Source organism: Heterocephalus glaber, unplaced genomic scaffold (genome assembly GCF_053883595.1).
Source record: "Heterocephalus glaber isolate CG9 unplaced genomic scaffold, H.glaber_assembly_v1.0 deba00000621, whole genome shotgun sequence".
NCBI classification, from domain to species: domain Eukaryota; kingdom Metazoa; phylum Chordata; class Mammalia; order Rodentia; family Bathyergidae; genus Heterocephalus; species Heterocephalus glaber.
Window position 1 is genome coordinate 9,161,705 of NW_028258153.1, and position 27,152 is coordinate 9,188,856.

Genomic DNA, 27,152 nt, shown 5'->3' on the forward strand with positions numbered 1-27,152 from the left:
ACCAGAAGCACCTGAAAATCTTTGAAAATGAAGATTTCTTGACATACCTAAAGCTACCGAGGCTTGGGTTGTGGCTTAAGCATCTGTGTTTCTCAGCTGGTTCTGCTGTACAGTCAGGGTTTTGAACCATTTGTAGGTCAAAGAGGTGTAAGAGATATTGTTTATTTGACTTCAGATTGAAAAGTAATTTGAAAGGGCTCTAGCATGGGTAGAGTGTTTCTTGGATAATATAAGTAAAGGATTAAGATGTGTCTCTGAATTTGTTAAGAAATTTAATAAATATTTTACTTGGTCATCATTAGTTCTAGGATGGGTTTTGTTTCTGTTAGATTGAATTTCCCATCCATCTGACTTGGTTTCTAATTTTATTCCTTTTCTTTTCTCTCTCTTTTTTTTCAGGACCGACTCATTGCTCTTGATGCTGCAGAAGAATTCTTTAAAATTGCTAGTCGAACTTACCCCAGGAGGTCTGGGGTCTCATGCCTGGGAGATGGCCAGAAAAAACAACCCTACTGTCCATTTCCAAGTCCCTAAAGGACAAGCTCTAAAGGAGAATGAGAGTTCTTCCACTGGGACTCAATAGCTAACCAAAATTGGATGACTGCACATGTAGAAGAGAGTGAGCAAATAGAGGGCTTGCTAAGTGAGAAATGATTCTGAGTCCTACAAAGATGTAAGGTCTTGTGAAGACATTATTCTAAAAAATGTTCCCATTGCATTGAAACACCCTGATGCTCTTGCATCTAGAGAAAACTTAGTGGGATAGTTCATTGTGGGTGGTCAGATTCCAACGGCCTATCGCCTCAGCTTTGGTTTTGAATGTATAATAAGCTCTAATCATTAATCTTACTGGGGGAGTGGGATATTCTAATTAATAAAACAATATGATTACTAGAGCTATCCTTGAGCCCCACAATGGATTACCAATTAAAAATAATTATAAAATATGGTAATACTGGGCAAAATGCTCCAAATAGTACTAGGCGTTATATAACTTCTGTTTGATCTGGAAAATCTGGTAGAGCTTTGAAGAATGTCAGAGGCATCATTCTGAATATCAGTTATGATTGTTCAGAATTGAGATGAATCAGATAATAGAAATGTCTAGAAGTGTTGCCCATAAGTGAGTTCCAACAGCTACATGTGAAAAGTCTGTCTTGTGGTACATGCATCATAAACCCTCAACATTGTTAATAGCTGGTTACCTCATTTTTGCTTATTCAGTTTTAGTCCAAAAGCCCTTGGCATTTTACCTGGGGTAGCATCTGTAAACAGAAATGTTTGGCTTCCACTTCCATAACTTGTCTTTAATCTGTTTCCGGCTTTTGAGCTGAGAGTCACACCTGCCCAGGGACCTGCCATACAGACTTGGCAGTGTGCAGGCAATATGGCACTGAAGGTCATTGCTGGACTTTCTTCCACTCCAAAGATGATTTTCAAAATGAAGCAGTTTGTCCAGTGCAGCTTACATCTGTCCACATACTGAGAAATCCAGCTTCAAAAGTTATCTGCTACTTAAGCCAGGAGCTTGCCAAGAGATTGTGGTTCAATTTATTAAGAAGCCTTTAAGGCTTTGTAGGACATATCAGTAAATTTCTAAAAAGAATGGCAATATTTTTATTTTTTATGGATTTTTGCACTTCTGACTTGTATTGGTCTTCTGACTTGTATTGGTCTGACCAGGGGATTGTGACTTGAAAATTCTCATATCCTATTAGCTTTTATGGTAGTGTACACAATGTTTAAAATATTTATTAGGAGATCCATGATGTCCATTTCTTGTTTTTTTTGGTACCAGGGATTGAACTCGGAACCTTTTGCTTGTGAGGCGGATGGTGGAACCACTGAGCTAAATCCCCAGCCCTGTGATGTCCATTTCTTAAGGCATTACAGGCCAATTTAACTGATATATCTCAGGAACATTCTTCCTAGTTTAATATGTAAACTAAAAGTTTTATTTTATTTTTTATACTTAGCACTTAATCCCTGTCTCATGTTGTTTAAAATTAGCCTAAAGATGTGTTCCCTCTCTTCTGTAGACACTTAGAAGATAACATATAGGGCCAGGGATTTAGCTCAGTGTTGCCGCCCCCTGCCTCTCAATCGCATAGTCCTGAGTTTGATCCCTGGTACCAAAAAAAAAAAAAAAAAAAAAGAAGAAGATAACATACAGTGAAACAATAAAAAAATCTTAAAACATTATATTGTTTTAATTTCTATACTCAAAATTCTTGTCTTTCTGCCTTTATTGATGTCAAAATGGATAAGATTATTATTATTTGGATATATGGATATAAATTGTTACCATAGTTTTTATTTTTGGTAATGAACAAGTACAGGGAAAATTGTCTTTATGGTTATTAAAATACATCGAACTATCCAGGAAAACATTTTTCAAGGAATTAAAGGTTTCTGTACATGTAAATCGGATGCATGTTATATTTCTGACAAATAAGAAGAAATAGATACTTTTTCCATAATCCCTTTAAATTAAAGGGCAGAAAAGTTGAGAGACAGATGGGTTTAAGGACATCTGGGGATAACCAGGGGCGGATCTTGCTGAAGTGAGTGGAGGTTGCAGTATATGAGGATGGCTCAGGTGCTACCGAGCACACTTTGAAAGTCAAGGTATGCTCAGCAGAACCAGGGGTTGTATATGTGTAGAGGGCAAGAGGGTTTTTCTACCTTTAATCATTTCCTGTTGACTGCTTTTAGTACTTCTCAAAGATTCATCTGTGGGTGCAGGGTGATTTCAAGTGGTAGATGGATGGAAATTTTCATATTAATAGTTATTTTTGTGTATAACAGGGGAGTCCCTGTAACTAGAAGATCTGACACCTGATTTCATATTCTTTGGGTGTTACTGCACAGAACAATAAAGTATTTGTGTTTTATTAAGGGCGGGGACCCCCAAGAAGGCACATTCATCTAGAGATGAGGATGTGTTGGCAAGGGGTGCCAGTGTCACTGAGATCTATAGGCCAGATGCTGTCATAGAACTGGACTCACCATTGGCAGAAGTGTGGAAGAATAGGGCCCAGTGACAGTGTTTCACTGTCAGAGAAAAGTGGGCACAATTATCATAATGCGTGGCCTGCTGAGAGCTTTGGTGATGGTGAATAGGACATGGTAAATTAAATGGGTAGATGGTAAGAGTATTACTCAAGCTGTGCTATTGAATGATCTCAAGGAGGGTGATAGGAGCTAGCACACAGCTACCTTAATACAAGGTTATCAATTCTTGGTGAGTTTCTAGATCTTCACTATTTTTTCAAACCAGAAACTATTGACTGAAGGCCCAATCCCCAAGACGAACTTGTGACTCCACCACAAGTGTGTATACCAATGATTCCTCTAGGATTGTTTGCTAGGCTTACTGTACACTGTGGAAGGAGAGTACACAAATACTCTGAGTACTGTGAGAAACAAGGTCCAAGTTGATGTAGATACTCAGGAACCAGAATATTCCTGTAGCCTGCCACTTAGAGTGGGAGCATATGTGGTTCAGATAACAGATGGAGTTCTTCCCATGTCATACAATAGGTCCACCGAATTCATGGATCTTTCCAGTAGACATCACTCCACTTCCAGGATAAATTATTGGAATGAACATACTCGGGTGTTTGCAGAACCACTATTCTTGGTTTTAAAAATTATCTCAATGGGAAAGCTGGTAGGAATCCCTGCAAGTTCTCCACCCCCTGGCCAAGATAGTAAACTAAAATCATCCTTCCACCCCAAGGAGACTCCAGACATTACTGTTAACTAAAGTCCATACTAAAGCCCATAGCTTATTCAGATATGCTTCGTAGTTACCAGGTGTTTTGTTGTTCCAAGATCCCATCTAGGACACCATACTGCATTTAGTTGTCACATTTCCATAGAACCCTTCTAGCTTGACAGTTTCTTGGGCTTGCCCTGTCTTCAGTGATCTTGACAGTTTTGAGGAGTACTTGTCAGGAATCCAGAGGGAGGGACCCGGAGACCAGCTGCAGCAGTGGCACTGTAGGTAGCCCTGTTAACCTTCATCATGCAGTTTTCCTCAGGAAAAGAAATGCACCAGGATTGTGGAGGAGTCTCCCCTAGGCCTGGCCAAAAAAAGAAGTGGACCTGAGCAGCACACAAGGAGGCTTGTGGCAGATGATGTAGGGACATAGTTTGCTGCTTAGTTCTGCGCTCTCTGGGATTGACTTACTCATTTCCTTAGCTACCAGCAGTGGCAATCTGGTGTTTGACCTCTCACATGAGTCTCTCTCTGGGAATTGCCACCAGCTGATGACAGCTATTTGCCTAAAACTACCTCTGCCCACCCTCCTGGGGGGCATCCTTCATCTATTGACTAATTAACTGATACAGGTGTATAAAGGGTTTAGCCTAGGTCCGGAGCTCCCGATTAGGTTGGCTGCGCCCTTTACTGTGACACAGCTCAGTGAAACTTCTGCCCTCAATCCTCCTTTCCCTCACTTCTCCATAGTTATTTGCTAATAAATATTTTGTCTGTCAATCTCCATGTCCCCAGGGAATCTCGTTCCCGGGGAACCTCTTCCCCAGGAAACCCACTGTGACTGTAACTATATCTGAGTCAACAACACAGTTCCCAACTCTGCACTCATGATTTTCACATTCACAGTGATTTTATGTTCGTTTTAGTATAATTAGTCTAGTTTTATTATGATTAATCTTTTTTTTTTTTTTTTTGTTACCGGGGGTCGCGCTCGGGTCCTTGAGCTTGCGCAGCAGGCGGCGAAACCACTGAGCTAAATCCCCGGCCCATGATTAATCTTTTGAAATACCTATTATTTCACTGAAATCATTTAAAGCGTATTTATCTTTTAAGTTACTTTTAAATATTTTATTTTAGATATTATCTGGATTTATTTGACTGAGTGGGAAATGGTAAGGCATTAAAATGAGCTTCCCTACGAGTCAGCTCTCTAAAGGTAGTAACTTTGGAGACGGACTGAATAGACAGCAACAGAAATTCATTTATTTGATTACTTTCCAGTGATCAGAGAGGGGTCATAGCGCAAACCTGTGTTCCTTTCCATTGATTTAATGTATTTATTCATTTCCTCAGATAGTTTTCTAATACTACTATCACAAGGAAATGTTTACGTTTAATTAAATTGCATTGAGAGAAATATTCTCTCATGATTTCCAAATGACCATTATGCACAGCATGAAAATGGCCAGCCACTTTGAACTATTTACAATGTTTCAACAGCATTACTAGCTTCAAGAATATTTTTCCATCCTCTGTCTTGACACACTACAGACACTTGGGTTCCCAATTTTCAAGTCATGTAACAAGGATTTAAGAACAGGAGAACTGAGTCTTAGGTTGGATCTCATACTTTGATCACTTACTAGCCAAATGAGATTTTCTGGATATCACTTTTCATCTAAGTATTTAGTGAGAATAAACTTTGGAGACAGTAAGCTGTTATAAAAAGCAAAAGTAAAATAATAATATTTAAAACAGCTGGAGAAAATATAGATTTTACTTTTTCAAAAACCAATAACTTGGGGGTATAGCTCAGTGGTAGAGCATTTGACTGCAAAACCAATAACTGCACCCCCCCATCCCAATAACTGCAGTCTTTAGGCAGCAATTTAGACATTTTTGAGAATGAGTAGTGGGGTGGGGATTTAGCTCAGTGGTTCTGGCACCTGTCTTGCAAGCGCAAGTTCCTGAGTTCGATCCTGGTACCAAAAAAAAAAAAGTTTCTTCCTGAGAATGAGTAGTGCAAAATATGTATAGGTGTAAATGAACTTTATCATATATTCCAGAGACACGTAGTTAGCATTCGAAGTATCCTAATGAGGAATCCACTTTCAAAAGATGGTTTTTTAATCATTTCAATTAGCTTTATCAAAATTTACACCAGTAAATTCATTAAGTTGCATAAAGTATGTTAGGAATCAATTTTTGAAATGAGTAGTAGTCAACATAAGTTATTCTGGGCTGGGGATTTAGCTCAGTGGTTCCGCCGCCTGCCTCACAAGTGCAAGGTCTTGAGTTCGATCCTGGGTACGAAAAAAGAAAAAGATAAGTGATTCACTAGAAAAACCGTCTGGTCTTCATCATCTTCTCAGGAAGAGGGTGTTAAGTATGCGTTGCATCTAGTGATGCTCAGGGCCTAGAGCCTCATATGTTCTTTCTGCACTTCACAGAGCTGTCAATACACTGTCAGATCTTGTCCTCAGAATATGGTGTGTCTGCTTAACAATGAAAGTTTCATTCCAACTTTTATTTTCATATTATGGGTCCAAGAAATTCTCTGGGATTACAGGAAACAAATGTGAAGTTTCTAATTAATAAGCATTACATGTTTAGAAGAATGTGGGCTATTGCTTTCATTGGAACATGCCATCTGCTTGCAAGTTTATGGAGGAGGGAATGTATGGCTTTCCCTTCCTCTTCAAGTTGCTGAAGATCATTGGTGTTTTACTAAAGGCTTGGACATTTGCTGAAAGGTCACACTATTGTAAGTAGGTAAGTTAATTAGGTATTTTGTAGGCAGTTAGCCAGGGCCAGCCCAGAAGGAGCCAACAGGGAGCACAATCAAGACACATTCACCACCGTCACCTCATGGCTTTGCTGTATAAAACATCTTTGAAAAGTGGGGTGAGTGGGCAACCCACTTTCTGGTCCCCCTTCTGTCTCTCATAGGCAGAAGCTTTCTCAATAAATTTTTCCTACTCTTAACCTCCATTGTTCCTAGAATTCATTCTTCAATTCTAGAGAACACGAACTCGCGTTTCAGATACTTAGTAGGTTTGGGAGTTACATGTCTTCCCCCTATATCAACACTGGCTTGGATGAATTTCTAACCCATTTTTACTTATTTATTTATTTATTTATTTATTTAATTTTTTTATTTGTACCAGGGATTGAACTCGGCTCCTTTCCCTTGCGCAGCAGGCAGCAAAATCACTGAGCTAAATCCCCGGCCCACTAACCCATTTTTAAAATATGCAAGGAATTCAGAAAAATTTTAAGACGGAAAGAAAAGAAACAACTATAATTCTAGAACTCTAGCGCAATCATTTATAGCAGTTTAGATTTCATTCTTTATTATGGGCACATATGAAATTTGAACATACAATTTTATATCCTGATTGAAAAATTAAGTCGAGGATTATAAATTCAAATGCTTTCATGAGCCACTGAGTAGAGACTGTGGATCCCAGGAGCTTATGTACCCTTTGCCTTAATGGGAAGGCTTTCAGCTGCAAATGAGTGTTGACATGCAAAAAGGCTTATTTTTGCCAGTTTTTAAATTTTTTTTTGAGTAGAGCCAAACAAACACGATATTTGTGTAAGTTTTCTCAATTTTAAAGTATTTACTCTAAACTAAAAATTTAAAAACATTGTATAAACCAAAAAGCTATACATGATGCAGCAGTTTAGGAAAATTTTACAGGCCTCAAACATTGTTACTAGATAGCTTCTGAGAACATCATTTTCACACAAAGGTACATATTTAATTGAGAAGACATACACATTTTATGATCTTTTATTTACTTTTTTGGACATTTAGGAATCATTTCCAATTTTTCTCTTCAGTGAACATTCTCATACGTTATTGCTTTGTCTTGTATTAGTGGGATTACAGAATCAAAGAAAATGAATATTTTAATCTTTATTTATTTTTTTATTTTTGAAGGTAATAGAGATTGAGCCCAGGCTTTTGCACGGAGGTACGTCCCCAGTCCTTTAAATTTTTTTTTTTTCTTTAAAAATTTTTTATATTCAGGGGCTGGGGATTTAGCTCAGTGGTTCCAGCGCCTGCCTCACAAGCGCAAGGACCCAAGTTTGTTCCCGGTACCAAAAAAAAAAAAAAAAAATTTTTTTTTATATTGAGATAAGCAAGGTCTAGTTAAATTGCTAAAGTGCCCAGGGTGGAACCCGCTGCAGACAGGCACGTCTGCCCATGCCTTACCGAGGTCCTGAGTCGTGCAGAAGACACCGAATCAGCCCGCTGCAGACAGGCAGGTCTGTGCATGCCCTACCGAGGTCCCCAGTCACGCGGAATACGCCGAATCACCCCGCTGCAGACAGGCAGCCACCTGGTTCCACACTACAAAGACGCAGAGGACACCAGATCACCAGACCAAGGTACTGAGTCCCGCTGCTCCCGGCCCAGAGGTGGGGGCTTCTGAGCTGCCGTCCCACTGCTCCTGGTCCAGAGGAAGGGGCTTCCTGGTCACCATCCCTCCCGCTGCTCCCAGCCCACAGGAAAGGGCTTTTGGGCCACCATCCCTACCACTGCTCCCAGCCCTTGTCCCACCTCTCCCAGCTCAGAGGAAGTAATCTGTGCAGGCGCTAACAGCCCCCCGCCCCAGTCGAAATGAGAAAACACGTAAATAAGTCTCAAAACCAGACTTCCACATCACCTACAGCAACCCCAAAGGGAAATGAGTTGGAACACTCTGATACTCAACCACCTGGACCCACTGAACTGGCAACAAAAGGGGATCTGGAAAAAATGAAATCAGAAATAATTTCTCAGATAACAGGAGAAATTGTGCCCCTAGTGTAAGACATGATTAATAAATCTAGAGAGGAGCTGAGGAACATGATGGAATCCCAATATAAGAAACAAATGGAATCCGTAGAACAGATGCAAATAGATTTCCAGGACATGAAAAACTCCATTGAAAGTCTACAAAGCAGAATGAGCCAATGTGAGGACAGAATTTCAGATATAGAAGATAAGATTGCAATAAGTGACCAGGAAAAGAAAAATTGCTTCAAAATTATAAGGGAACATGAGAAATCAATCCAGCAGCTGCTAGATGATGCAAAGAAGAATAACATAAGACTGATTGGAGTCAGTGAAGAAACAGGAGAGAGTGGAGATGACATAAAAAAATCTCTTCACAGAAATAATGGCAGAAAACTTCCCAAGCAGGGGAAAAGAACTTGACATAAAGTGCCCAGGGTAGGCTCCTTTCTTTTTGACGTAACGGGAATTGAACTCAGGACCTTGCACTTGTGAGGCAGGCCTGGTGCCACTGAGCTAAATTCCCAGCCTCCAAATCATTCTTTATGTTCATCATCAAGTATTCTCCAAAAAGATTGCAGCAATTTATGCTATCATCTAGTAGTGATGTATGAGAATATAATTTCATTTTTTTCATCATTGGAATATATATTAGTTTAAAAATGGACAAAGAAAAAAATGTTACCTCCTTCTTGATGTAGTTTTTGATGTAATTTGCATCTCTTGCTTATTAGGTTGAACATTATGCCACATGTTTGTTTACCAGTTTACCAGTTTTATTTCCTCTGGTTTGTCTGTTTCTTTTGTCCCTTGTCTATAGGGTACACGCTTACTTTGAAATTGCAACAATGTCAGTCTATGCAGCAGTCATGTATAAATAAACATCAACACCTGCTTCATGCTCACAACATCTGTTTTATGGGGACTTTCTTTTCTCTACTAGTCAGCCTTTATCCTTGGGTGTTTGACTGTCACATAGGTACCACTCATAAGAGACAAAAAAGACTCAACGTCATCTTTAAATAACCTTTAATGCTGGCTAAGTCTCTTTAATTCATGTTGTGGAATATAATTCTCAAGGGTTACAACTGCTCAAGCTTCACATTTACATTTCATGATGAGTTACTCAATTTTTATTTATGAAGTTTTTTGAGTATACAAGTCTTAACACTGTGATACTGGATGTGATACTAATTCCAGGCTTTGAGATTCCATAGTCAAAATTCTAGAGCTCAGATGGCTCTTACAAATCATTTAATCCAAAGTACTTATTTTGCTAACAGGGACACTGAATTGGATTACCTCTCCAAAGTCACTTAACTAATAAGGAATAGGTCTACTAGCTTTGACTTTTGTCTCAATTTTTATTTTCTTTCCACTTCCCCTGGTGCTGCTTGCCATTGCTGCATTTTGCAATATAATTTGATCCTGATATATCAATTCAAGTAATGAATGGCTGTATTTCTGTTATATTCATGTCAGAAATCTATTACAGAAAAATAGTGGCTCCAGCAGGTGGTCCCTGGGTAAATCAGGAACCCAAAGCTTTCTGAAAGAGTTTAAAGGTTGAAACAAGGCTAGAGAAATTTTGTTTTGTAACTGCTCTTGAAACTTTACAGTAGCCTCTAAGCTGACCCATCTTGAGAAATACAGCTTGACATACAAGAACAAGGTTGAAAGAGAATTAATTTAACTACTGCTTTTCTTTTTGCTGAACAGGCCTCTGGAAGAGTCAGCAAGTCCTCACAAGACAGCAGCAGTGCCATGGACATCACCAGATCTTTGGAGAGCTCTGTTGATCTTGGTTAAAAGCTGGGGCTGAGGGCTGAGGATTTAGCTCAGTGGTTCTGATGCCTGCCTCAGAAGTGCAAGGTCCTGAGTTTGATCCCCGGTACCCAAAAAAAAAAAAAAAAAAAAAAAGCAGGGGCTGGGAATTTGGAGAAGAATTCAACAGAATGGTTGAGACTATAGTCTTCTGGAGCTGGACTGAGGGGCTCTAAAATGAGCTTAGTTGTGTAAAATTAGGGAATTTACACAACATTTTGTACTGTGATTTCTTCAACTGTAAAATAGGAGAAGATTATCTACTCCGTTAGGGTTTTACAAGAATTAATGTAGTTAATTTGTTCAAGACAGTGATTGTCATTGTAGGAGAGTGAATTTTGCCTCCCAGGGGATATTTGGCCCTGTCTGGATATGTTTTTAATTGTCTGTCATAACATGGGGTGTGGAAGCAGTTGGGATCTAGTGGGTAGAGGCCAAGGATGCTGCTAAACATCCTGTACTGCAAAGGACCCGTTCCCCACAAACAAAGAATTGTTCAGCCCAAAATATCAACAGTGCTAAAGTTTAGAATTCCTAAAATGAAGACTTGAGCAGTCTGTCTATAGAAATTGTCTATAGTATTATTAATAGACTTTAAGAATAATATATCTGTCACATAGTTTACTAAGTGAACTTCATTTTACTCTGTAGTAAACCATATAAATGACATTTCATTCATAAGGAAAAGCTTCTAGTTTTGTTGTTGTTTAGACCAGTTATTTTCACAATCTATGGAAATCAGTAATTTCCAACTATAAGTATGCTGGTCTTTTGGTTTGGGTAGTGTGTAACATGCTCAGTTATGTCTCTTAGTGAATGAATGAGTAATTATAGAGAAAACACCGAGATAGCAAGTTTAGAAATATGGGATAATCAGGGAGGTGTTATTCTCAGACATCTGGGCTTGTGATACTGACATTGACTCTCCTTTCAGTAGGTCTTCAGAATTTTTGGTGTCATTGTCAGTAATTACTTGCCCCTGTGGGCAGACAGGTGGGCTGCTCTTGGAGGGACCAGGGAGGTCTAATAGCTCCCAGAATAATGGCAAAAGGAGTGTCTTAAAGGCTTTGATAGCATACTCATCCAAAAATGCCCCACAGCAAAGAGGTAAGGATGAAGGTGGCACCTCTGTGAGTATGGAAGAAGCATGTCTTTCCAACTGGAAAAATGCTGCCAAGCCTCCTGATGTAAGTATTTGGTGTCCTTTTCCAGGTGTGTAGGTGCCTGTCAATTGTCACCTAAAGAAAACTGATGCAAATTAAAAATACTTATGTTAGGAGGTCCCAGGACTCTGCAGAAAAGCCTCAGGCTATAGGGGTGGTCTCAGAGTGGGGTGAGGATGAAGGGCCTAGGGGAAGTGTGATGAGGAAGGGCATAAAAAGGGAGACATTGGGCCAGGGATTTAGCTCAGTGGTTTCATTGCCTGCCGCGTGATCCCAAGGACCCCAGTTTGATCCCTGGTACCAAAAAAAAAAAAAAAAGGGAGACTTCTTTAAAATAGAATTGCTATACCTTACCTCCTTACCTATATTTATCTATTCTTTGTAACATTATTATTCTAATAAAATTTCATTTTTCCCCTAAAGGATTCCATTGCTGGAGAAAACTAAAAATTACAGTCATGCATTGATCCAAAAATCACCTTCATTTGCAGATGGCCATGTAGAAAGTAGTTCATAAAATAGTTTATTTAGTTATCTTATAAGTGAGGTGCTAGCTAGGAGAAGGATGAGATAGAGTTGGGTAGTCAGTCACAGGAATGGAAATTTAAATTAGAATAGTGAGCTAGGACTTGGGACCAAGAATGAACTCCCTCAGGCAACATGGAATGTGTCCGTCCCCTCCCTCCTAAAGAAAGGCAGCCACCCTCTACTAAGCTCCTGAGTTGTGAGGAAATTAAAAGGCAAAATAACTAGTTTCCTTCTAAGATCCTAGTTTACTGTAAACACTACATGAAAAAGCCCAGTTAGAAAGCCTGAGTTGCAATTGGTCATGTTTTTTAACTTCCAGAGCCACCTGTGACAGGTGCCCACTAAACAATCAATTCCTGTACTTTGCTTGCTTATGAGAGACTTTAGATTGAGGGGCCTCGATGGATCCCTCAGGATCCCTTCTCAAAATCCCACTCAGGATCCCTCCTAGAAATCCAGGAGCTGTTCTTCCTCTTCTTATTTGCAATAAATACTCTTCTAATTTCCTCCTTTGGTCCACGACTTCATTCTTGGACTTCGAGCTTGGTATGCAAGGCAACAGTATAGTAGATTAAAGAGGACCTCAGAATTCACTATTCACTGAAGGGTGGAGGGTGTGGAGGAAAGAAGTGAATACGAATACAGAATTATTACCAAAATTTAGCATGATTTAATCAGTTCGTTCCCACAGAAGGCTGCTAAACAGTCAGAGAACTTTTTGTCCTGCGTGAACTCACGGTTGTCTTGGAGCTTGGATAAGAGGGGAAGCTAAGATGGGGATGTGGGCTGTGCTGCACGACTGCGTGGTGTTTGGTCTCCCTGGGGCGATCTACATCCTTTTCCTGTGAACATCTGTAACAGCAGCAGCAAAAACACAGGATACAGATTCTGTTAGTTCCATCGAGGAGCCGTGCAGGATTCCTATGGAACACTAGATGGCGCTGTTGACTCGCTCGTGGTCTGTCAGTGCCAAGATTTCCCCCCATCGCCGCCAGTAGACCAGTTTTTAAAAGCCTACTATTACAAAGTTATACTTTTCTCTCCGTTAATGATTGATTTAGAGGAATTTAAATTTTTTGATGAATTTCAAAGGTTATATTTTTCTGGAGAACATTTGACAACTGGCAGAAATGAAAAAATGAAAGGGCGGGAATGTTTCCTAAGGGAAAAAGGCTAACTCAGAAGAGAAGTTTTATAAGTAAGATCATTTTTGGATTTCTGCATTTCTGCCGGAGGAAAAAAATTCAAGTTACTCACAAGCATTCTTGTTTCTCTAGTTCAATGACACATCTGATTGTTTTTGGTATTTATTTAAATAGTATAATATGTGGTATGTTTAGTAGCTGCCTTTACTGGTCACAGGTTATTGGTGTCATTGCTAGTTTTCTATTTTTAAAAAATCTTTTTTACTTTGGCAATATTAACACGAAAGTTGAAAGACTAGTTAAGTGAGCTCTATGAACCTATTATTTAAAAAAATAAATGTTTACAAAATCATTTGCTTACTCTGTCCAAGCACACTTAAACATCTCCATTTTATAGATAGTAAAATTGAGAAACAGATATTAAGCAGCTACTCAAATTGATAGAGCTAATTGTATGATCTTATTCAAACCTTTATTTTCAAGTGTGTTCCTATGGTGCTACTCTTCAACTTGATTTCTGCCAAATTTGTGTGCATATTTGAAAAAATATTCCCTTTTGAAGGTGAGCCTTACATGTGCATTTTCAAAAGCTTTTGAAATGTATTTTCAGGAATCTTCTAAAGAGAGAACAATTTATTATTAGGTTGTGTTTTAACTAGATTTATAATAGCAGTGTGAATGTATGTATGTAAGCATTTTTTTCTACAAAGAAATTTGAAGCCATCAGAACACATTTACAATTCCTGGAAAGCTATAAACTGGCACACAAAGAGATGTTGTGAGTGACAGTTGGTACAAGGTCTTCCAGCTTGTATTTCCAATCTGGAAATTCGTCAGAAAAGTTTTCCTGGAAGGCCAGGGAGTGCCATTCAGTGGAAGTGCTTTTGCCTAGCATGTGCAAAGCCCAGGCTTCAAATTTCCCTGGACGTTTCACAATAAACAGAACCTGATTCTGAGTGTGTGTGTGTGTGTGTGTGTGTGCTCGCGTGCACGCATGTGCGCGCCTGTGGTATTGGAAAATGTAGTCAGGGCCTTCACATCGAGATACAATCCCAGGCCTTTTAAAAAACTTTGCACATTTTGAAAGAGGATCTCACTAAGATGCGAATTTGCCCAGATTAGGCTTGAACTTGCAATTCTCCTTCTCAGTCTGAATTTTTTTTTTTGGTACCAGGGATCGAACTCAGGTCCTTGCACTTGTAAGGCAGTTGGCAGAACCCCTGAGCTAAACCCCTGGCACAATGTTTTAAAACAAAGCTCTGCTCTCTTGGTTAGCTGCATTCTATCTTCAAAGCTATGTTCTTACTTTTCTTCCTGATGCTCTGGTTCCAAGTCCAGGCAACCCCACTCCTTTGACCACAGAAAACCATTGAAACTTACTCTCTTCATGTAGAATGCAGTCTTGGATGCCATTTCTACAAAAATTGTCAGATTCTTTTAGTTTTTCATTATGGTTTTTGCAAACCAAGCACTAAAGAGACATGGACAGTTAGAGGAAGTTTTAGAGCCTCGATGATCTGTCAGTGGAGGCCAAAGATGGGCCACTAACGGTTTTTTAGAAATGTAGAAAACTGTAAATAAAACTCAAGATCTTTTGGTCATTTTAGCCCTTAAAATCTCCTGATCCTTCCAGGACAAATATGACTCAGACTTGAAGACATTTCTCTCTCTGGATCCCATAGTGGAGTTCTCAGAGCCTTCATCATATTGCATTTAAATACATGTTTACTTTCCTGTGTCTCCCCCACCCCGCTTGGTGCAAGGAGACCTCCTCTACGGGAGCACCACACCTTTGTGTGCCTGTGACCTGCTCTTTTTATAGTGCCTGGCCCGGAAGGAGTTTTCACCTGGACTCCATGTCAGGATGCCTTTGGAACTGTGGAGCTACAGACCTCCAGACAGAATCTCAAGACAGCAGGGTTCAGCAGGGGAAGGGATGACCGACAGGGACTTGAGCTGTTACAGATCCAAATCTTCTAGTATATCTGCCCAATCACTTCATTCCCCCTCTGCATTCATTCCCTGAAATTTATTTAATCAAAGTGTTGCTAACTTTTCTCATGACCCAAAGCAAATAATCCTGATATAGGGGAAGAGATGTAACTCTCAAACCTGCTAGGTATCTGAAACGCGTGTTTGTGTTCTCTAAAATCGAAGAATGAATTCTAGGAACAACGGAGGTTAAGAGTAGGAAAAATTTATTGAGAGAAAGAAAGCTTCTGCCTAAGAGAGACACAGAGGGAACCAGAAAGTGGGTTGCTTGCCCACTCCACTTTTCAAAGATGTTTTATACAGCAAAGTCATGTAGTGAGGCGGGTACAAAGTGGGATGAAACTGTAATAAGACCCAATGGAAATTTACAAGGTGGGCATGAGGTGGGACAAAACCCAGACCAACCAATAAGATTACAAGTACAGTCACGCAGGTAATAGTGATTAAATGGGAATCAAATGGGAAGACCAGTCATATACAAGGAATTTCCCATTTAGAATATCAATCAGTGCTATCTCTAGGGGAAGTAGTGCCTCTTCTTTTTATAATGCTAACCAATGAATGTGCCTCAGTTGTTTTCCATGTTGGCTCCTCCCTGTGTTGGCTCCTGGAGGGCTGGCACCTTGGGAATGGGGCCTTGAGGGCTGGCACCTTGAGGGGGACCCTGTCTAACTGCCTACAAGGTATCTAATTAACTATCTACAATAATCCTACAATATACCTTTTTTTTCTGCAAAAGTAAAAATTTGGGAATATTCATGAATTGATAGCCTCTGTGAGTCATGACTTGGGAAAAGTGACTCAAAGACTCTGAGACTTTGGGAAAACCACCCAACTTTTGGGTGGAGAACTGTTTCTGGAAGAAAAATGCTCTTTAATTCCTATTATCTGTTCACAGATAAAACAAATTTATTGTAATCATCTCTGGAATTTCCATGTGAAGGAAACCCTAGAATGTTGAATTCAAAATAAGATAATAAATGGGGAAATTAATTGAACTTTTCCTTATAATATGTATTTAAGTACTAGAAAATGTTACTGATGGTCTCTTTGTTTTGTGTGCCATTGTTACTGTCTCAGTTGAGTAAATACACAAATAGTCCTAAGGTCCTTCCTAGGTTCACTGAGACACTCTAATTTGTTTTTCTCATGATCATGAGTTTTTCCACAAAGGAAGTTTTCAGAAATCTAATTCCTTTTCAGTCTCCTCTGCTGGCTCCTTCTCCAACCAATCTCAAGATATGGAGTCTTTATGGATGTTCATTCATTCTGTCATTAAAAATAAATGTTCATAATAGGAGTTTGAATAAGAAAGAATTTTAGTTTCTAATGGTCACAATAGGTAAGACAAGGGTAGACAAACATGGTAACCATAAATCCCACCAATTTCTGTGAAAGTGAACCTTGGACTGAGATACTGTGGAACTGGCAGCCACCGGGGGATGTCTATGAGAGTGGACATTTGAGTTGAGACCTAAAGGGTGAATGACAACCAGTCTTGCAAAGATTTGCAGGAGGCGCCCAGTTGGGAAGAATAGGAAGGGGAAGGGCCTGGAGAAGGTAGAGGGTTTGCATAATTAAGGGACAGGAGGCAGAGCAGAGGATTGTCAGGGCTCATAAACTGTGCCTGAGGCCATGGCAAAGGAAGATGTTTTGTCTCTCCCTGAGGTGGGCCATCATTGAAGGGGTGGGTGCCAGGGAGAGTCACAGCTAATTATACTTTGGAATAATAGCTCTCGAAGTTTACTAGGAATGGACTGGAAAGTGGCAAAAGATGAAAGCCAGATCAATTAGGAGTGAGAGAGTATGGTGCTGTGGACTAGGATGGGGTCAGTGGGGATGGGGACCGAGGGGCAAAGTCTGAGGTCTACTTTGGAGATGTAATGCACAAGAACTGGTGATGGATCTGGATATGGGGGTGGTGGAGAAAAGCAGAAATTAAAGGCCATTCACAGATTTCTAGCTGTGGAAGAGTGTGGTACCTTGCACTGAGGTAAAGATGATGGAAAAGGGGTACAAGAAGCTGGGTAAGTTTGGAGGGAACACCAAGAGTCCCCTATGAATAATTTAAAATTCATTTTGTTTCTAAGCACATATGGAATATCTCGGGGGTTGGTAACAACTTTGTTGAGGTACAATTCAGTGGTTTTTAGGGTATTCACAGAGTTCTACAACTATCTCGACAACTAGCTGTAGAATACTTTCATTACTCCCCAAAGAAATCCTGTCCCTTTAGCAGTCACTCCTGTCTCGGTCTTCACATCTGTCTCCTTCCCTATCCCAAGCCCTAGGCCATCACGAATGCAGTTTCTATCTACAAAGATGTTTGTGTTGTGAATATCTTGTATACGTGGAGTCATAATAGGTGGCTTTTTGGGTCTGACTTCTTTCATTTAGTGTGTCTTTGAGAATCATTCACATTGTAGCATGCGTTATTTTTCACTCTTTTATAGAATCATATCCATCATGAGGATACACATTTTAGTAATCCAACCAACAGCTGGTTGGCATTTGGATTTGTCTTAGTCTGCTTGGACTACTAAAAAAATGCCATAGCCTAAGTGGCTTAAACAACAGATATTTATTTATCATCATTTGGGAGGCTGGAAATCCAATCTCAAGGTGATGGCTGGTTCATTTTCTGGTGAGGGCTCCCTTATAGTTGATAATCTTCACGATATATCCTTATATGGCAGAAGAGAAGAAAGAGAGGAAGGAGAGAGGGAAAGAGGGAAGGAGGCAAGAAGGAGGGAGAGGTGGAGTGGGGAGAATGAGGAGAGAGAGAGAGAATATCTTTCTCTGGTCTCTTCCTATTCTTCCTGTAAGGGTGTTTTCATCCCATTCTTGAGAGCTCCACCTTCAAGACCTAGTTACTGCCCAAGGGCCATGAATCTAAAAAAGGATTTACAACTTCAACTTGGGAATTTCTGAGGGACACACACATTCATTCCATAAGTTTGTTGCTTCTACTTTTGGCCATTAGGAATAATAATTCCATGAACATTTGCTCTCAGATTTTTGTATGGATGTTCAAGAGTTTTGTTTAAATATGGGGAGGCCGCGATGTTTACAAGATGTGTAGTGGAGTCAATGCACTGTCAGGTTTCTGTGCTTTCTTATTACAGCCACGACCATCTTCTGACCTTCACTATTGTTTAGGGGACTCTACTCCAGTGTAAGTAGAACAACCCAAATCCTCAGGCCTCCTTTTTAGGTCTCTTTCTAATCTGTATACAGGCTGCTAAATATTTTGGAAGGAAACACTTCATGGCTGGTCCATTGGTGGGCCTGCCTTGTGGGAACTGGGTCCCAGTTTTGCTCTTCTCATGGGAGTATTTCTGGAGGAAGGAACAAGGCCAAAATGTATCACAAGAGGCAGGATAGGCGGGGAGGAGTCTGAATTGGACCCCAGCTCTCTACACTTTCTATCTTGGGCAAATTGGTCCGGTTGTCTGGCCCTCATCTGTAAAATGGCAATGCCGGTAATATTTTTCTCATTGGGCTCTTAAAAGTACATATGATTGTGCTTAGTACTATCCTGGCACATAGTAATTTTTCAATAAACAATGTTTGTATTAGAGATTAAGTGTCTCTTATGTGGAACAGCTCAGACGACAAGTGTTACAGATTCTGGATTATTTTGGATTTTAGAATACTTTTATACATGTAATGAGATATTTGGGGGGGAAATCAAGTCTGAATATGAAATTCATTTATGTTTCATATACATGTTATAGACAGTCTGAAGGTAATGTCATACAATACTTTAGCCATTTGTGTTTTGACTGTCAGGTATGGAGATTTTGGTAGCACCATGTCAATGCTCAAGAAGTTAGAGAGTTTCGAACATTTGGGGTTTTCTGATCAGGAATACTTAACCTGTATTAATGAATAGCCAAGTCAGCTTACTGTCTATCTCCATCAGTAACCCATGGCTAATATTACATACCTCATAGATTATTGTAAAGATTAAACAATACAAGAGCTGTAAGGAGCCCAGCATAAAATACATCAATGAATTGATACCTATGACTGTTCCTTTGTTAAGTGTGTATCTTGTTTGTTTTGTTTTTGAGATGGGGGGGCCTCACTATGTTATCCAGGCTGGTCTTGGACTTGTGAGCTCCAGTAGCCCTCTCCCCTCAGCCTCCTGTGTAGCTGGGACCACAAGCTTACACCACCACTCCTGGCTAAGCAGGTGTCTCTTGAGAACCTACTATGAACTGCTGTTCAGGTTCCAAGGATACAGCGGAAAATAGGACAAGCAGTCCTTGCCCTTGTGCAATCGATATCATTACCATCATGATTATTACCACAAATCTGGTGTGTTACTATGAACAAAGGAGAAAGGAGAGCTGAGTGTGTCTCAAGCGACGTCGAAGAAGGGAAACAGATCATGTTTTTCCTTTACTTTGAAAAGCAGACTCACAGCTTTTAACCCCCTTTCTCTCATGGGAACAGACAAACACTTCCAAAGAGCTCAAGCGGTTAGATCAGAGCTGTTGCACCCCTACTTCCCCACTCCAGCTTTTCCCACAGTCCTGGCTTAGGTCCCTGAGGAGCGCCACTTTCCAGGCAGTCAGGGCGATGAATCTCGCCTGCTCTCTGGGTGCCATTTCAAGTAGAATTGCCTGCACATTTGGAAATTATTATTGATGTTCTCAACTGTTTACTAATGTGGCGGCGACTATGATTTGTGTTTTAATATTTTTTTCAAAGCCCATTTACTTTGTAAGTAAGTGTGGTTCTAAACTACTTAGGGAGATTCTCAAGTGGCAGATGCTAATGCGAGCGCTAATGTGGATGGCCACCGGAAGATGGCAGCAGAGACACATTGATGCAGTCCGCACTGAGCGCCCCAGATCTTTCACTAAGGGCTCCTCATGTTTGTTCAGTACTCAGAAACTGACTTCTTGTTGCTGTCGTTGGTTTTTTTTTTTTTTTTTTTTCATGTAAGCATCCTAGATAGGTGTGAGAACATGTCTGCTTCCCCTGGTGCAGCAAGATCTGTGACTCTCCACCAACAGGGCATTTGAAGGCATCCATTTGGGGAAAATGAACAAGATTGTCCATGGATAGTGTCTTCCACCCTTTTACAATTGCTCCATCGATTATTGCTGCTTTACCCGATGGTAGTGGTTAAAAGTGATTAACCAGAAGCCAAGTGTTGGTTCCCTACCTTGCTGGGGTCTCAATAGGTGATTTTAAACGTATCCATAGATTTGTTAACAATACAGACTATTATATGGAAAGTGATTTCCAAGAAGAGGATAGATGTGTGTGAGGATTTTTGATAACAGATGTTAAGATCCTTGCCTAGGATTCTTTTTGCCATCTCTGCAAGGGTTATTGGAGTAAGCCTTGCTGCCCAGACAGGAAAGAAAACCGTCTACAGCCTCAGCAGCGTTTCCCAGGGTCTTTGTTTCTGCCCCGTATGGATTTTCTAGACAGTTTGATGAGCAAGAAGAAAATCTGCAGACAATTTGAAATCCACAACATGGCATATTTTCCATCTTGGCTCTGACACAACCCGAAAGGAGGTTTCAAAGACAGAACAAGAGCATGCCCTGCGATGATGCAAGGCAGCATCAGGGGTGAGGGGAGAGCAGAGGTGGGCGTGTGGGTCGGCTCCAATCGATGACTGAGTCTTCTTGCACATGCGTTTGCATGCAGGACCAGCTTCAGAATTTGCAGGGCCTTGACAAAATGAAAACATGGGGCATCTTGTTCAAAATCATTGAGAATTTCAAGATGGTGGCAGCAGAGGATTGTGTCAAGGATAGGGGCCGTTCTGAGTGTGAGACCCTGAGCAAGGCACAGGTTTCATGGTCACAAAGCTCACAACGAGAGAGGGAGAGGAGGAGGAGAGAGAGAGAGAGAGAGAGAGAGAGAGAGAGAGAGAGAGAGAGAGAGAGAGAGAGAGAGAGAGAGAGATTTCTCAAAATACAATTTTAACTGCATAGCTTGGTAAGGCAGGGCTTCTTAACCTTAGCACTACTGACAGTTTAGAAATGATAATTCTGTGTTACGGGGCATTGTAGGTGGATACCAGTAGCATCTCCCCCTGCCCCGACCCCCTGTGACAACCAAAATATCTTGACACAGACAAATATTTTCTTGTGGGGCAAAAATCACCCTGGTTGAGAATAAGTGCTTTAAGATAAGGTTCACAACACTCTCACAGAGAGTATCTGACCCCCACCTTACTCCCACCCACTCCAACGTGAAGGAGACTATAAAGACCTGTGCCCAGCAGGTGCAGCATGTCAGACACCCACACCAGGGAGATCTACTGGAGACTCAAGCTGGGGTTCAAGGAACACCCTGGTCCCGCATATACAAGGCTGTCCTGGCTGCCTGGAGCGAATACACACTTCACAGAGTGTCTGTTCTCTGAGCCCTGAAAATGTATCCTTTAATCTTCTCCTCAGAAAACCCCTTGACTCTGGGAGGAGACACCAAAGGCCTTCCAGTGATAGGCAGGGAGAGGGCTGTTTGGATTGCTAATTTGTTTTCACTCTTTAGTCTGTTTTTCCTTCTTGCCCTATTCCTCTGTAGACCTTGCACATGAATAATTCTGCATAGCCTGAGGGGAGAAGCAGGAGGCCTGGTTGTAGGGTTGTTTGTACTGTAATGAAATAGAAAGTTTAAAAGCTTAGGGAAGCCTGAGCAGTTGAAAAGGGAGGGAGATACAGCATGCACTTTAAAAATTACCTAAAACATGGCAAACTCTGGCTGCCTCTTGGAGGTCAGGGAAATGAATTGCTGATTTCATTTCACTCTAGAGAGGCATCCCTAAATGCAACAGCCTCCCCCATTGTTGAGTCTGAGTGCAGAGTGTCTCAATCACTAAATGCTCATTAAGATGCTTTCTTATCTCTGTTATTGAGAATTGTCAGTTTGAAAGCCAACGCAAGCATAGATAATTTCTGGGTTGTGTGTAGGAACTTGGGAACTAGCCATTTGAGAAATCTGATCTCTACTATTTTGAATTCAGATAGTGCTGGTCTGGAGATGGTTGGGTTTATTCAAATTTAATGACAAAGCAATCAAGGCCCCTATACTGGATGCTCTGTTGAGCTTTTAGTAGAGCTAACTAGTGGTGGGATAGATATCTCCATTGTGACAGTTGTTCTGAAAATGTACATGCTGCATGGCCACACACACTGAATTATAACTATTCATTTATGCGAAGGTAATCCTTTCAAAATTGTGAGTTCTATGAATTCCCAGCAAATAAAACAATGCCTACTAGATAGTAAAGTCTCATTTAATGAAATGAACTGGTTTCAAGCTACAAAAGAGATGGAATGAAATAGTAGATGAATAGAAACCATTCTCATTAATGGAAAGACAAATTAGCAGCATGCAGTTTTAATAAGAGAAGAAAGGGGCCGGGGAGATTTAGCTCAGTGGTGCTGCCACCTGCCGCAAGCACAAGGTCCTGAGTTTGATTCCAGGTACCAAAACCAAAAAACAAACAAAAAACAACAACAACAAAAAAGAGAGAGAGAGAGAGAAGAAAGGCAACACAGTGCAGGATAGAGTTTAACCTCTTTTCCTGAGGGGATCCTTGACTACATAGTGGACTAACACAGTAGGGATCAGTCTATGGGTCATTATACTAGCAACAGAAAAGTTTGTTTTTTCTACAGCTGTTAAGTACTGAGGGAACTGAGGAACAAGAATGTTCTTTTTTTTCTCCTTTCAACTGGAACTGACTGGCTGAGAATCTATAGAAAGTGTAAATGGCTGAAAAGACAGAAATTTTAGGGGCAAGGGTAGGCAGAGGACAAGGACAGAGGTCAGAGGGAAGGGCTCCTTGATTCCACTTGGGGTAGATTCCATGCACTACTCGATGAGGAAAGGAAGGGACAATTTTGTACTATCTTTGGGATTTCTTGTGTTAAAAGATAATTTAAAAAGTAAAATATATTCATGAATCTTAGGTATAAAACAAACATATTATAGATATTATTTGAATCATTATGAGAGATATTATTTAAATCATTACTGAGAGAATCATTAAAGGATAATTCAAAAGAATCAGCAAGTAATACTGCAATACATACACAAATAGATGCAAAACTGGCTCATTCCTAAATTGGATTTTCAGAGCACAAAGTTCACTTTCAGCTTATAGACAAGAATCACGTGCATTACGATTGGGTTTCTACAAATTAGAGAGTTGTAAAATAACTCAAAGCAAACGAAAGTACAGAGGCTGCATTGAATCAAATGACCTGGAAGAATATAGTTACACAACGCTCATTTTCCACTGAAGACTCCTTCTAATCTTTTTGTCAATTTCAGTCTTTTACAATGTTTTTATTCTGAAAGTAAAGCACATAGGCCTGTATATATTTGGTTAATAGCAGTATTGTTTTTCAGGCAATGGACTGTCCTTATAGAGAAAGAAAGTGATCTATAGCTTCCTCTTCAAAAACCATCAACAAGGGTAGGCATGGTGGGGCACATTTGTAATTCCACCACCCTGGGAGGCTGAGGCAGGAAACTTGCAAGTTTGAGCCCTTAGTTGGTCAACTTAGTGAGACCTTATTTCAAAATAATAGAAAATAAAAAAGGCTGGAGTGTAGTTTAATGTGTTAGCCCTAGGTTCAATCCCCAGTACTGAAAACAACAGGAGCAACAGCAAACAAAATTAAGAAACAAAATTCCACGGGCCAGGATGAGATGTTTGTGGGCAGCATTTGGGTAGAGAGGGAAGGGAGGGAAGGAGGCAATTGTGTGCCATAGAGGATGTTGGAGATGCCTTCTTTGTGACAAAGGATATCACTAAATTTCACCTTGGCTAGGCTCTGTCTTGCCTTGAGCTACATCTTGCTGGTATAAGGAACTCTAAGTTATAATTTTGAACTCTTTCACAATTTTTTTTTTTTTTTTTTGGTACCGGGGATCGAACTTGGATCCTCGTGTTTGTGAGGCAGGCGCTGGAACCACTGAGCTAAATCCCCAGCCCCATCTTTCACAATTTTTTGAGAGCTCATGTGGGGTTGGCTTTTGCTAGGCATTAGGGCAGGAAGTAGTGTTATTACAGTAGTCCTGAATGTGATTTGGAGAATGAGAAAAACTTGGGTAAGTGGGGAGGGAAAAAGAACATTGTAAGTGAAAGGAACCTGATGGTAGAGGTATCAGAAACCTATAAAAGAAAACAATTGGTTTCTTTTTTATTAAAATTATGAATTAGGAGGGCCATTACACTGAAATGGCTTCAATGTGAGCAAATAAAAATCCAACTCTATGTAAATGATCATACTCTAGGAAAACAAAATTTAAGCTTGAGCAATCAAAACCACCAACTGATTTCTATTTCTATCTAGAAATCCCATTCTGGAGGATGCCACTGGAACAGGCCAAATGAGAGCACTGCTCTGCTTCTGCCCACTGAGTATTTTCTTTGCCTTGCTTCTGTGCTCACCGTATGAAAGCGGCCCCTCATGCCTGCTGGCAGAGCCTCAATCACCTGCCATCCGGAGCTGCCCGATTCATAAATTGCTGCCTGCTCAAATGAACTCTTTAGATTAATTTTTCATGTGATTAATTTTATCTTTTAACACTTTCAACAGAACATTCTCACTAAGATGGACAAAATCCATTTTAAAATTCAGTTCCTTTCTATTGACCTCATAGCATAGATCAAAAGAGGCTACTTGAAATTAAAGGGTAAAACTAGGAAAAAAGTCTGTTTTTGGAAAGTGGAGACATAAGAGAGAAGGTGAGCTGGTCCCAGCACCTGGAAGGAAGCTCCCTCACCACCATCCCAAGCTCCTAGGGCAGAGAAGGTGAGCCGGTCCCAGAACCTGGAAGGAAGCTCCCCCGCTACCATCCCAAGCTCTTAGGGCAGAGAAGGTGAGTGCCAGAAGCATGTCCCCCCACCTTGGAAATGAGAAAACACGTAAACAAGCTTCAAAGACAGATTTCTGGATCACCTACAGCAACCACAAAGGGAAATGAGACGGAACAATCTGATACTCAACCACCTGGACTCTCTGAACTGGTAACAAAAGAGGATCTGGGAAAAATGAAATCAGAAATAATTACTCAGTTAACAGCAAAGATTTTGCTCATGGCGCCAGACATGATTAATAAATCTAGAGAGGACACAGGTAAAAAATAGAGGATCTGAGGAACATGATGGAATCCCCACATAGGAAACAAATGGAATCCATAAAACAGATGCAAACAGATTTCCAGGAGATTAAAAATTCCACTGAAAGTCTGCCCAGCAGAATGAACCAATATGAGGATAGAATTTCAGATATAGAAGACAAGATTGCAATTAGTGACCAGGAAAAAAAAATTGCTTTAAAATTGTAAAGGAACAGGAGAAATCAATCCAGCAGCTGCCATAAGACTGATTGGAGTCAATGAAGAAAGAGGAGAGAGTGCAGATGACATAAAAAAACTGTTCACAGAAGTGATGGCAGAAAACTTCCCAAGGAGGGGAAAAGAACTTGACATACAGATAAGGGAGGCATATAGGACTCCAGCTAGCCTTGATCAAAAAAAATCTACACATAGGCATATAATAGTTAGGATTCCAGAAATCCAACAGAAGAACAAAATTCTACAAGCAGTGAGAGAAAAGAAACAAATCACATACAAAGGAAAGCCCATCAGAATCACAGCAGACTTCTCAGTGCAATCCCTCAAGGCAAGAAGAGCTTGGAGTGATGTATTTCAAGCCCTAAAGGAAAACAGCCTCCAACCCAGATTGATGTACCCTGCAAAACTATCTTTCAAAATTGATGGTGAAATAAGATACTTTCAAAGAGCACCTCAGGAACTTCATGAATATCAAACTGGCACTCCAAAAATTTTTAGACAATACCCTAGGAAAAGACAATGAGGATCACAACCCCAGGAAACCCAGCAGAATGAATCCACTGGGCGTGACAAATTAAATGCAAAGGGGGAGAATCCAACAGAAAGAAAAAGTCATGACAAGGCTTTTAAAACTTTGAACTTCATCTCCCTAATGAGTGTATAATTCAATCTTGTTATTGTACTGATTTAGTATTTTTCTGATTCTACAGTTGCACACCTTTCCTTGTGCTATACTGGCTATTTATCAACTTCCTATGTCTACTTTTTAATTGGGTTATCTATTAATGTTCTGTAAGAATTCTTTATATATTCTGCTCATAGGTCATATGCATTGTAAATATGGTCTGTTTAAGGACTACTTTTCATTTTAACAATGTCATTTAAAGTTCTAAATTGTGATGGAATCTCATTTATCAATTTTTTTCTTTTATACATCATATCTTTTGTATACTAGGTAGTTCTTGCCTACCCTGAATTCATAAATATTTTCCCTTATAATTTCTTCTTAAAGTTTTATACTTTTAGGCTTTCTTATTTAGGTTCATAGATCCCTTCAAGTTATTTTCATGTATGGGAATAAAGGGTTGAGGTTAATTTTTATATACGAATACCAGGTCTTCTAGTACCATTTGCTGAAAACACTATCTTTTCCTTGGCTCTTGAATTGAGTTTATATTCTATAAAATGCTAATGTTAAATAATCTTTCAAAACTCAGTGGACCATATATGTGTGATTCCATTTCTAGATTCTCTGTTTTAGTCAAAAGATCTATATGTCTTTTTTTTTTTTTTTTTTGGTACCAGGGATGGAACTCAGGACCTTGTGCTTGTGAGGCAGGCTCCAGAACCACTGAGCTAAATTCCCGGCCCTATATGTCTTTCCTTACACCAAAACTGCCTTGTTTACTGTAGCTTTAGAAGAAGTCTCAAAATTTGGTACTAAACATCTTCCAACAATGTTTATTTTTGTTTGTTTTTTTTAACTTTTCTAGGTCCTTTGTACCCTACATAACTTTTAAATTTCAATATCCAATTCTTCACTTATAGCAAGTATACACAGACTTGAATTTTTATATATACCTTGTGTTTTCTAATCCTGCTAAATTCAAATACAAGTTCTAGGGGCTCCTAGAGATTTCTTA

At 40.0% G+C, this 27,152-nt stretch overlaps 1 protein-coding gene across 2 annotated transcripts in view; it reads left to right on the forward strand.

The window, feature by feature from the left end:
• Mreg (melanoregulin) overlaps window positions 1-26,409 on the forward strand; it is a 79,115-nt gene extending 52,706 nt beyond the window's left edge. For both annotated transcript variants that reach the window (XM_087206144.1, XM_087206143.1), the window contains one exon: window positions 400-26,409. In XM_087206144.1, coding sequence (XP_087062270.1) covers window positions 400-534 — 135 coding nt within the window. In that variant the 3' untranslated portion in view covers window positions 535-26,409. The remainder of the gene's footprint in view (window positions 1-399) is intronic.
• The last annotated feature ends 743 nt before the right edge of the window (window positions 26,410-27,152 follow it).